General features: G+C 32.1%; 1 protein-coding gene across 1 annotated transcript in view; it reads left to right on the forward strand.

Moving 5' to 3' along the window:
• LOC129981400 (transcriptional repressor scratch 2-like) overlaps positions 1-9,663 on the forward strand; it is a 47,999-nt gene extending 38,336 nt beyond the window's left edge. Inside the window, exon 2 of the mRNA XM_056092232.1 lies at positions 412-9,663. Coding sequence (XP_055948207.1) covers positions 412-1,136 — 725 coding nt within the window. The 3' untranslated portion in view covers positions 1,137-9,663. The remainder of the gene's footprint in view (positions 1-411) is intronic.
• The last annotated feature ends 2,984 nt before the right edge of the window (positions 9,664-12,647 follow it).

The raw sequence follows: 12,647 nt of genomic DNA on the forward strand, positions 1-12,647 counted from the left end.
GAGCAAACTACTCCCGCTGGTCTTTATAAATAGGCCAGCAGATTTAGTTTTAAAAAATCAAATTTTAGATGTAATAAAAATTTATTCCTTTGATTTTAATAATTAATTGAGTCATGGGTGATGACTTAAAGGGTGGTGAGTCATCTTCTCAAATCATAGAATGAAATGGAGATATCTACCTCTATTCTTCACTGATTTTATTTCAATAATCACATAAACCATTCATAAATAAAAAGTAGCAAATGGAATTGGAATTCTTTAAAATGTATCATCCGCTTGATTATATAATATTGCTAAAATTAAAGAATCACTGATTCCGATCCATCCCATCTTTCAGGGTGCTCATCTTGCCTTTGTTGCTGCCTTTCAAGAGAACTCTTATTTCATAGTACTTATTTATGTCTTTTGCAGGGTACCTCTACGACGTACACCCTGCAGATGGTTACTTGACGGAACAGGCGGGTTCCGCCAAGAGCCGCGGCACTCCTTGGATCTCCTTCGACGATTCCTCTTCCTCAGATTCATCTTCCTTCAAGAAGCAGCCTCCTTCGCCAGAAGAAGAAGAGGAGGAAGAGGAACCAACATCAGACTCGTCCTCCTGGAGTCTGAGTGCGCCTTCTTTCCCCGACGACGGTCGTTCTGGACGACGGAAGTCCACCACTGTGCCCTCCCACCGCCACACGTGCGGCGAATGCGGCAAGCAGTACGCCACTTCCTCTAACTTATCGAGACACAAGCAAACGCACCGAAGTCCCGACTCGCAGCTGGCCAAGAAGTGCCCCACCTGCGGGAAGGTCTACGTGTCAATGCCCGCACTGTCGATGCATGTATTGACACACACACTCAATCACAAGTGCGGCGTGTGTGGTAAAGCTTTCTCCAGGCCCTGGCTGCTGCAGGGACACATGCGCTCGCACACGGGCGAGAAACCATTCGGCTGTGGCAGATGCGGCAAGGCCTTCGCCGACAGATCCAACCTACGGGCTCACGTACAGACGCATTCTGGCATTAAGCTGCACCGTTGCAGAAAGTGCAGAAAGGGATTTACGCTGAAATCGTATCTTCACAAGCACTTTGAATCTGCTTGCTACCGCCTGGAAGGACTGGTAGAAGAAGACGATGATGAAGAAGCCTAGGACTTGATGACCATCCCCCGCTGTTTTGTTGCTACGGTTACAGAAGTACAATGTCTTTTGGTAAAAATTCCTTTCTTTTGAACTGTAAAATCTGATCAGCATCTCTGAGTCATACTCTCGAGCTGAAAGATGCATCCTGCATTCATAAATTTGAAGAGATACTGATCGTCCTACGCAGTATCAGTAACGTACCTGATGAAAATTTATCAACGTGAAGGAAAATGATTAAGTGAAATTATGGATGCGCATTATGTTAAACAGGAAGAGAGATGATGCTTTTGATTAAATTCTTTAATTTAATAAGATGAATCAAATACTTCTTTTAAAGTTTTAAATATCCAGCACCTTTTTTTGAAATTTTTAGTTTTCTTTTCCTACCATACATATATGAAATGAAAAAAAAAAGACTTTGCGTCTTATTTAAGTTGATGACTTCTCAATTTTTGATGATCATTTCTCAAATGACCATTTCAATCAGCCAGCAGAATACCTCGATCATAGAAATTTACTTGAACTCGCAGATGATAGTTTTTGATTCTTAAATTTAAGTATTCTCGGATTTTTTTTTTTTTTTGAAACAATGATGAATTTATTTTTTTATTCCTATCCATATAAAAAAGATGGTTTTAAATTTGTCACTCTAAAATCCACAAATGAAGCTGAGCTGTAATACGTGCATGAGAAGAAATTCGAGATTTTCTCATCTAAAATTGTTTGAAGTTCGTTTAACTGTATTTGTTTTTAAGTTAAGAAAAGCATTAAAGAGACGGATTAATCTGTTTTTATTAATTTATTTTTTTAACCTATGCAGATACAAAAGGGGTAAATGAAAGAATATATTTGCAACTGAAATCAATTTTTAAAAATTATTTAAAATGCCCAGTAAAGTTGTTTTTCGTTGAACCAAAGTTCCATGTTGTGGATATCTGAATCATTCTGTCCAGAAAGAAGATCTGAAGATTTCTCATCCACATCTTCGCTTCATTTACCCCCTGATTTCTGAAGTCGATGCTGAGAATGTAGAATGTAACTTCCACTCTGTCATTGCACGACTGAAGGACAAGTTTGCCTCCTGAATGAAATTCAGTGAGTCTGAAAGACATTTCTTTTTAGAAAAGCGGTGCTGTCTATAGAGATTAGATGTTGCACCCTTTAGTTTAGTCCTTTAGAGCGGAGCTCATCGATGAATAGCAATAATTGTATTCATAGCAATAAGGAAGGAGGAGGTCGAGGTAGCGGCGATTAGCATAGCAGGTCTGGTGGAAGTCACGGTTGTAGTGAGCAGGAATGAAGCGAATCTGTGGCGATATCATTGATTCTGAATAAAAAGGATTAAAGAGTGAAATTTATGGATTAGTATAAAATGTTCTTCATGCAGATCTTTTCCAGAAACAATCGCTGACAGCTGAATTTAAGAACCTTATGAGTATCTGTCATGGAAAAGAAACTGAGATTAGTATCAGTTAAAATCGGTCTAACTTTTGTAGTTTCTGAGACCATTTGTCTGCTTCTGCAGAAAAATTTATTTAAAAAAGTTTTCAAATTGTTGTAGTCATTAAAATTGATTTAAAATAGATATGATTACGCAGAAGTATCTCAGGTATCACTACAATTCTTATATAGAAAGAAGGAGTGGTAAATAGAGTTTTTTATTAGGAGTTTAAGCAAATTCGTTTTTCAAATTATTTATAATACATTCCAAATTATTTATTGTATTGATCCGGGATAAGGAAGAGCCCTTGAAATCCATTAAACAGAATGAAAGCTATAAATTAGTTTAAGACAACTATTTTCAAATAGATTTGCCTCTCATTTCAGCAAAAAAATGAAATTATCTACAAAAGTATAGAATATTTGTATTGGAAGAAAACCTTAAAATCGTACAGTACTTGCAAAAAAAACCCCCTCTTTATTTGAATGTATTTCAAATCTAGATTATTTTCTATCTTTAAACACTAAAATAATATTTAATACCAGAAGCAACTCCCACAGATTTAGTGATGAATTTGTTTGTATCAAAGTAAATGAAAAATGAATCTCTTTTATACTATTCGTAAGTTTAAAAATTGCTCCAAAATTTAAAAAAATTGTAAAATAAATTTATAGCCTTGAATAGCGAATCTTCAAATCTAATCTACACTTCGCGTGACAAACGTAAGATTAAAAGATGAGTACATAGTTACTTTTGAGGAATCAAAATATTGTTTCTTTAATATCCAGATAGAATAGCAGACTTTCTTCGGTGTTGAAATTGAGAAATAAAAGGAAATTGAAACCACGTTTGAAGATTTCAGATGAATCTTTACGTATATTCTGGACGTTATATTTCAGAATATGCGTGAAGATTGAATATGCGCGAACGTTGTATTCAGAATATGCGTTAAGCTATTGGAAAAGTATCTAATTTTTAACTTCTGTCACAAATATTCTTTGTAATTAAATATTGTCTTAAAGGCAAGAGATGTTTTATTTCTACCGATGATGCTTTCAGTTTTGAGTCTCCCTCCCGCATCAAAAGTAAATCTGCTTGCGGACCGTGGGATCCACCAGCCCAGAAGAGAAACAATAATTATGTTCGAAACTCATACTTGCCTCGAGAATGACATCACTATTTCAAGATAGTATTATTTCGATGATTAAGGAAAACGAAGGCGTGCTGGAATACGAATTCTCTCTTTTTTACATTTATCTGCAGCTCATTTTAGAAACATTTTTATGTTTTGTAATAATAGGCATCGGAAAGTAAATATTCTAAAGTCAGTTGCATTGCTAAATTAGGTATTCCTTTCGATGAAGGAATTCCAAAGAAAGAGTAGAAAAAGGGAAATATTAAATTAATACTGAATTTTTTTTTATATAAAAATAAGTTCATGTGCCTATTTTTAAGCAAATGTTTATTATTTAAAAAGAAACACAAGGCGGCCTATATTGATAATGATTATTTAAAAATGCAAAATTTTATGGAATTGAAGTTACAATGGTAAAAATGTGTCGTGAGCACGAAGAGACTGTAATTATTACAGTGTTAAAGAATTAAGTACTAATTCACGCCTTTTTTTTTACTTCAAGTAATAAACTCAATTTTATTCTTTTATCATTTACTTTAATATTTTTGATTTTTATAGGATTTTATTTTATAGTTATTGTGATACGATTCTAGTCCTATTTTGCTTGTTTTTTGTGATATATAGTGTTGTGATATTGTATAGTGTATATTGTGTATTGTCATTTGTCTGCTTTAAGCCAAAGAATGTATTCATATTCATTATTATATACGACTTCAATTATTTCTCATGTGTGATTTGATAGCATCGAATTAAAGTTATAAATTGTACGAAGTTGGAGCTTCATACAATCTGTGCTATGGCAGAACTTTTCACGTTTATTGGTAGAGAACTCACTTAAAACAGAAAAAATTAAATGATTTTAAGGAACTCTTTATAATAGGCAACGCTGTAAAAATGCCATTAAAATGGCTCTTAAATTTGGTATCATTTGAACCTTGATAAGGCAGTTCTTTTGTAATTCTAAACCTTTGGATTTGAAACATTTGTTTTAAAATTGCAAAGTGATTGCTTAAAATAGGATTTATTTCTAATTTATTCAAATTAATTTAATAATCTGCATTAAAAAGTTCCATATTTGGAAAGGAAATTGTCTGCTATTATAGAGTTTTTGTATGCAGACAATATAAATTGTTCCCCTCTGCAAAAACTGAAATATGAAAATGAATTCTGTGTGTGGCAGAGAAAATTGTAGCTGACATGAGTTCATATGAAACAAAGTATGCTGATTTTGTTTTTGTTTATTTATTATTTGACACCAAGATTATTTATTAAGAAAAGTTTTACCCTCTAGCTGAATTTCATTCTGCATTTTATACTCTTTTGCCGTAAATGTTGCGATATTATTTGACATCATTTTACTCTATTTCTTTAAACATTAGCCAGAAGATTTGAACAAAATTGCGCTCGCCATGCGCAATTTTGTTCAAACGCAATCAAACGCATGCGCTGTATATCATTAAACTACACACATTTTAACTACTGCTACAGTAAGAAAAATGATATTTCTTGCCTTAATATGTGACTAAAGAGTGCGGATGGCGGAAAATCATCTTATTTTGCTTTATGTAAGATTAAGTTAGTACTTCTAGTCAATTTTGTATTTTACCAAACAACTAGTCATTTTTAATGCTACGAAGCTTTAAAAATGTTAAAACTAACAAGAAAATTCTGAGTTATTTCATGTACTTCTGCTTTGTGAATGTGAAGTACACAGTGGATACAAAATGATGTGAGGTATTTGGAGCCAATTATAAAGAAAAAAATCTATCAAATGTTAGTCCACCATATTATACATACATATAACCTCCAGTTTTCGCCACCATCTGTTATATGATACGCAACTAGCTGACATAAACGAAAGACCCAATTATAATTTCTATTCAAACTTTATTTTTGCATCATTGGCCTATGCATTTCAATGAGTCACCCTTCCAAATATTCTAAGAGAGCCAATAGTTGAGTAGTAGGATCTGCTGCATAAGTTTAATATTAATTTGTTGAGCCTGCAGTATTATGCGAAGCTTTAGCACTTCTAGGTTGCCAACGTTTTTTTTAAAACACCCTTTCTAGATGACTCCACAATCAAAAGTTGGAGAGATTGATATCCAGAAAAGGCAGTGGCAACCTGCAAAGAAATGCATTTTAAACTATAAAAGAATTCCCATGAAATTTAATGAAAACACAGTTCAGTAGAAAAACATGTTCAGTATTGAATGAATGTGGGATGTTGCAGGCAATTAGGCTGCTGTAATTGTCGAATTACAAAATTTAGAAGTTAATTTTGAGTATCAATTTCTGAACTTTGTTCAACTGCAGCATCATTTGAACCTGCTGATGAAAATGTCTCTATTCTGTGTGTAAACCACAAGGATGGCACAACAAAAATGGGATTATCTGGCTAATCGACGATCAAAAATTTGCGTTGAGTAACATTGCAGCTGGTGGGAAATGGAGTGGGACTTTTTATTCTTCTTTTTGTTTCAATTTTGGACTTGATAGATCTTTTTACAAATATCAGATGTCATTTTGATCTCACCTGAATAATTGAAATCTACATTGCAATTTGTTTCTTTTCTATTCTTAAGTTATATTTTATTCCTTTCATGATAATTTATTTCCCCATATCGAGTCATTTTGTAGGATATCAATAAAACTATCACCTATGCAAAAAAGCCTGTTTTAAAATACAGAATAAATTAAATGTACATAGTTTTTGTGCCACACTTTTTTTTAAAATATGTACAATTTATATGCCTTTCCATTTTAATTAATATTAAATATTTTTTGTTTTTAATTTATAATTCATTAGTTTAAAGATTATTAAATCTTGAATTTACAAATTCCCCTAAAAATTCTTTCCCAAATCCATATGGAACCATTCGAAATTCATATGAAATCAAAATTTTGCTAATTTATAATTAAGTTATGAAAATATTGAAATAGAGTAATAACCCCCAGAACACAAAAATGCACAAATTAGAATGTCAAGAAGCGTGTGAAAAATCATTCGCTAAGTTCCATATTCACAAAACATGATGCAAGTCAAGACAATGCAGCTTTAAATAGAATTACTTTAAATAGCATTTCAAGAATTTGGTTTAATGAAAGTTAAAGAATAATATTTTATTTATCTTAAGCAGCAAGATACTTTTAATTAGGTTCCGTTGAAAAATGAGCAAACTTTATCTTGAAGACATGCAAAAAAGCTGTTTCATCGGCAATGTTTCTTTAGCAGAAAGACAAAATCATGTTCCTCCGGGAAAAATTCTGCACTTTATCATCGCCGGAGGGATTCATGCTCCAGAACAGCGATGTAGGCGGATGATCAGCTCGTAGGGTCGCTCATGGAATGTTTTGCTCATTCATCTACGGTGATTAGCAACACAAAAAAGATTTTTACATTTTATATTTAAAGAGGAAGGATGTAAATATAAACATCTGAATTTTCTTTATTCAAAATTTTCAATTTTCTGCTTTGAAAATACAATGAAGAGGGGTGAGTATGGCTTCTAAAATTTGATGCAATTTTAAGGGTGAAACCTCAAATCAAGTTTCGTTTATTTGGGACGTTGTGATCCTGAGCATATGCATGCTTCCAGTTTGGACCAAAAATTTCATATATATTTATATTTCTCTTGACAAAAGCACATGCCTCCCATTTATTCTGTGTCATTTTGCAACAACATACACATTTGACAAACTTCATTCACGTTGACTGGATAAAGTTTGGGAATAGGGTCAAGACTGACATTTGCAATTTTGGTGTGAAACCTCATACCAAATTTTCGCTGTCTCGTTTATTCCTTTTTTGAATTATGACATCCACTAAGAAATAGATTGAGAGATTCCGTAAGTTTTTTTTTATTTATTTATTTAGGGAAATCTAAAATGTCAAAATAGTATAGTCAAATTTTTTGACGAATACAACATATTCTCTTTGTATATTTCGTACATGAGAAAGCAATAAAGTGCATTAATTTTTACTGTCCCTATTTTTAGAATATATATGGAAACACATCTTGTTGCACAGACTTCGGAAAGAACGAAGATTGTTGCTGAAATCTTCAGTAGTGCATAATTCACTCGAAAAGGAATCAAATGGCAAGAAAAAATGCGTTGGGTGTGTTAAAAGATTCCGAAGCATTAATCGAAAGACCGATAAGTAATAGATCATATAATTGAGATAAGTAAGAAAATAAATTTGAATAGTTCATTTTCAATTTGGATATCGCGTAACATACTTATGGACTGAGCATCACGCCTAGATCGTTGTTGAGTCGCTGCCAAGAAACGCTCTGAAGAACGAGCACTACTGACTGAGGGTTTAGGACAGCTTACGTAAAAAAATGTACAGCACGGCAAAAATTTCACGAAGAAATTAGATAAGATTAAAACCAATCAAAGTCTTTGAGTGTAGAGTTTGAATTTTTATATAGACCAGCGGCATTGTCGCAACAATTTCATACAATCAATGAATAGCAATAACATTTCCATTAGTGGTAGAGGTTGTAAGAAAGAATGAATTGTTATTCGCAATAAAATGTTTGCTGTAGTATGATCGACCTTTATCCTTTTGAAGAAAGCAATAAAGAATAGCGTTATACAGAGACTCCAAAATATCAAGTCCAACATATAACTTTGAAATTTTTTTTTATTCGGTATATTCTAACTTTATCTTAACTCATGGCCATTAAATTTTTCTTTAATTTACGAAGAACTAGAAATTTTGGTGCATCCAACATATTTTAATTAGATATTAATTAGATTTGAAATGACACTATCTTGTTAGCAACTTTGCGATAGTTTCGTCATCCGTTAAGGCCATTAGACCTTAATTGCGTGAAACTGTTGCCAAATTCATAGAATTTGGTAAACAAAAATTCCGAATTCTTGCTTGAAAAAATAAAGTTTTTTATCAGAACCATCTGTGCAGATCTAATCTGAGGTGGTTCCATTGCATTAAGTTGCAACCAATGAGCTAGTAATTTTTTTTTTTAATTCACGGCATATAGTTTTTGAAAAATACAGTTATTCTTTTAAAAAATAAAAGGCAAGCAATTATTTAAATACAAAAATATATACTATATGAATTAAAAAAATATTGCCTATTTAAAGAAAATTGCTGATGAAAATTATATTTTCAGGAAAAAGAGAAATCACTTTAATGAAACTTTGTTTAATTGATGAATAAATAATAATGATCTGTCGTTTCATAATTAAACTTGGAAAAACCTGAGATAAAATACGATCATTATTAACAGAAAAATATTCTGAAACGGTATAAAAACAAACGCACCTCCAAATTGCATTAGCACTTCATTTTATTTTTAAATTAGGTTTGGCAGAAGTACTTTATTTCTTGGAAAAACTAGGATTCCGTACTTCTCCTTTACCAAGAAACCATCGCTGTCAGCAGGAAACATGTTTCTTTTAGACCTAATGAATGTACACGATTTTGATCTTTATTTATGTATTTTTTTAACTTGGAAGAAACGAATAATATGGTTAATAGTAACCTCAACCCATTTGGTACTTTTCCGTTAATCCGACATCTGTTGTCATAAACACAAATGTTGATGCGAAAAGTCCTCGTAGAAGTTGCTACGTCGTTCGCAGGGACAAGACTGTTGCCTTCGCTATGTCCACATTTAAAGGGTGCAAAATTATTAAATTTGAAGTATTCCTCCGGTTGTATAACCGAAAAGTACCAAACAATTTCTTATCTACTACATCCATAATAACATTCATTATAATCATGTTTTACATCGTTTGTTCGAACAATATTTCCATCGTGTAATACAGATACTTAGATGGTCGATGAAAGTAGGTTCGTAGCAGATAAAACCGTTTCAAATGTGATAGCTCAACGATTCGAAAGCAATAAACTGTTTGAATTGTATCAGTCATGACTGTTTCATATCACTGATGTTCTGTCTTCATCCAGCTACAGAGAATTTCAAATTAGCAATAAATAAAGATATCTTTTAAAAAAATCTTTGATGTCGTCTTTCTTTTCTTTCGTATTGTGTTTGGATTTTTGCTGATGACAAAATACTTCGAAAACCGCAGGCACTCAGGTATAACTCGAATATAATGCCTTCAGAGCCTACTTAGGTATATTAAACAAGGTTCAGTGTTTCAGGTGCGATCGTTTGAAACAAAATAATAATTTCTCACTGTATATTGGAAGAAATTGGTAAAAAAAAATAGTCATTTGCGATGTGTCTCTTTCCTTAAAACAACTCTAAAGAAGAGCTAGAAGCACTCACTTATGCTTCTACTTTGGTTATATTGTCACGTAGATACTATGGTATAGAACTCAATGACACAAACAAGAGATAGAGCTAAACCGATTTATTAAATGAACTCAGAACTGAGAATACAGTGACTGATAAATCCTCTGCTTTTATATTAGCAGGGAAAGTTCCAGAATACTATTCTGGAGACAGTAAGAAAAGTCCAGAACACTTGTCTGGTAAACTAAAGAAATGTCCAGCATCTTCTGGAACATGAAATAAAGGAAAACATAAAATCAAGGAATTAAGTATTTACATATACTATGAATCGCATTGTCTCTAGTGGGATTCGAACCCAGGTCTCTTGATCATAAGACCAGTGCCATGACCATTCGGCCATGGAGATTCGACTGCCTTTCTTCAATGCGGCCATATTAAACATGTTTCAATCATTTAAAAGAAACGGGTGTGGTGCTCCATTGTCGAGAAATAACCAATTCCTCATTGTATCCCGCCGATATTCATTAAAAGAATTTATTCTATAAGTTTCTACAAAGTTTAAAAGCTTTCGAAGAGCTTCAGATAATGAAATGAACTTCTCTGATTATATTCATAATTTCGACTCTAAAGGACAAATACGTCTTAAACATCAGACTTCTCTAGTGAGTAAATAGAAACTTTTATTGCATAGGTTATTATAGAAAAAACCAGTCTTACATGGATTTAAAATTTTAATCATGCAAAAAATCGAGCCAAAAGGGTTAAATAAGTTTCAATGCTGTAGGAGCAAAAAATTAATTGGAAACAAAACAAAGCTTTTTCATTATATTTTAACTCATTCCTCACCCTGGATATGTAAAACAAATTTATTCTTTAGGAACAACAAAGCAATGAATTTCTCTGTTTTTTGGTGAGATTTATATAAAAATGTCATTTCAAAAATTTCATTCGAATTTAAACATTTCTTTAGAACTCTTTGATATAATAAAATAGAATGACACTAATTGTATTAAACATGTTTCAATTCTTTAGGAGTGATACATCCAGTGTAGCAACACTCCGATTTATTTTGACGAGATTAATAGAGAGTACGACGTATTCCAGAAATTTCTCCCAATTTGAAAGAACTCGTTGGAAGACATTGACACCATGCATTGGGAGCCTATTCCTGTTATATTAAAAAGTTTCAATACTTTAAGAGCAACAGGTGGATTAAAATATCGGTACTTCTCACTCTATGGCCAGTATATACTGCGATTATACTCATCGATTCTTATATAATTATTATTGCATGAATTTACCGACATTTTATATAGTTGTTTTGGTCAAGCTGATATAATGAATTTTAGTCAACACTGGTTATATTAAGCATCAATTCTTTAGGAATAAGGTATTGATGTTTTTAAAAAATTGATTTTTCACTGTAAATCGTAAAATTCTTAGAAAATATCTTTTCCATAAGTTTTTCCTCAACTTTAAAAAACTCTTTAGAACAGTTTTATACAATAAATTGGTAGCCTTCCTTGATTTTATTTTTAAAAAAATTTCAAGAATTTAGGAGAAATAGCACTTAATCGTCGGTATTTCTCACCATATATCGGCAACATTAAACAATTCTATTAAAGATATCTCCAGAATAATGAATTGGGTGCCTAGTAGCTTTTTAATGCATTATGAGTAATAGATCGATTATAACAAAACATCGATTTTTCACTGCATTTTGACGAGAATCAAAAAAAAAAAAAAATTAATCTACAAGTCAAAATGTTTTTGCCATTTTAAAGAAATCTTTAGAATTGTTTGATGCAATCAATTAGGAGTCTATTCTGGTGATAATAAACAAAATATCCATGCTTCACTGTATCTTGGAGAGTTTTATAATAAATAATCAATCCAGAAATTTCCCTGAACTTTAAAGGACTCTTCTGACTATCCAGTTTGAATTATTTGAGACGCTTTTTCTGGATATTGTGGAAGTTACAGTGCTTTTGGTATAATAGATCATTTGTAATAACTAAATTAATATTAGATTTACTCTGAGACATTCAAAAATTTCACACAAATTTTTAAAAAAATTCTTTAGAGCAGTTTCTCGCAATGAAGCGGGAGACTGCTCTGACTATATAAAGCAATTTTCAATACATTAATTATAATAGATCTATTGTAGCAAAATATCGATTTTTTTATCCTTGTCTTGATAAGATTTATAGGAAAAAAAACTATTCCAAAAACTTTGCTCGAATTTAAGCGTTCTTTAGAGTGGCTTAATACACTAAATTAGGAGACTCTCTGCATGTATTCAAGAAGTTTCATTACTTTAGGAGCAATAGGGACAGCGTAACAACACACTGATTTGCCACTGCATCTTGACACGATTCATAGAAAATGCCTATCCATTCAATTTCCGCTTCCTTTAGAATATTCTTTCGAAGAGTTTGACACATTGAGTTGGGTACTTATTCTTGCTATATTAAAGGTATTTCATTGCTCTTGATCGATTATGCTATCTATATATACTGACTCCAGAAAATAAATTTTAATATTCTAATTATAAAAAATAACTTTTTTTATAAAAATTTTTTAGAAAAAAATTAATTTTGATGAATTTGAAATCTGTATTCACGTGAATCAGAATCGGCATTTTCACTTTACGAAAAATACAGATTTGCCAATTAGTTAATGGGAAAATTTTCCTTCTATAGCTAAGT

The sequence above is a fragment of the Argiope bruennichi genome, chromosome 8 (genome assembly GCF_947563725.1).
Source record: "Argiope bruennichi chromosome 8, qqArgBrue1.1, whole genome shotgun sequence".
Lineage (NCBI taxonomy): Eukaryota > Metazoa > Arthropoda > Arachnida > Araneae > Araneidae > Argiope > Argiope bruennichi.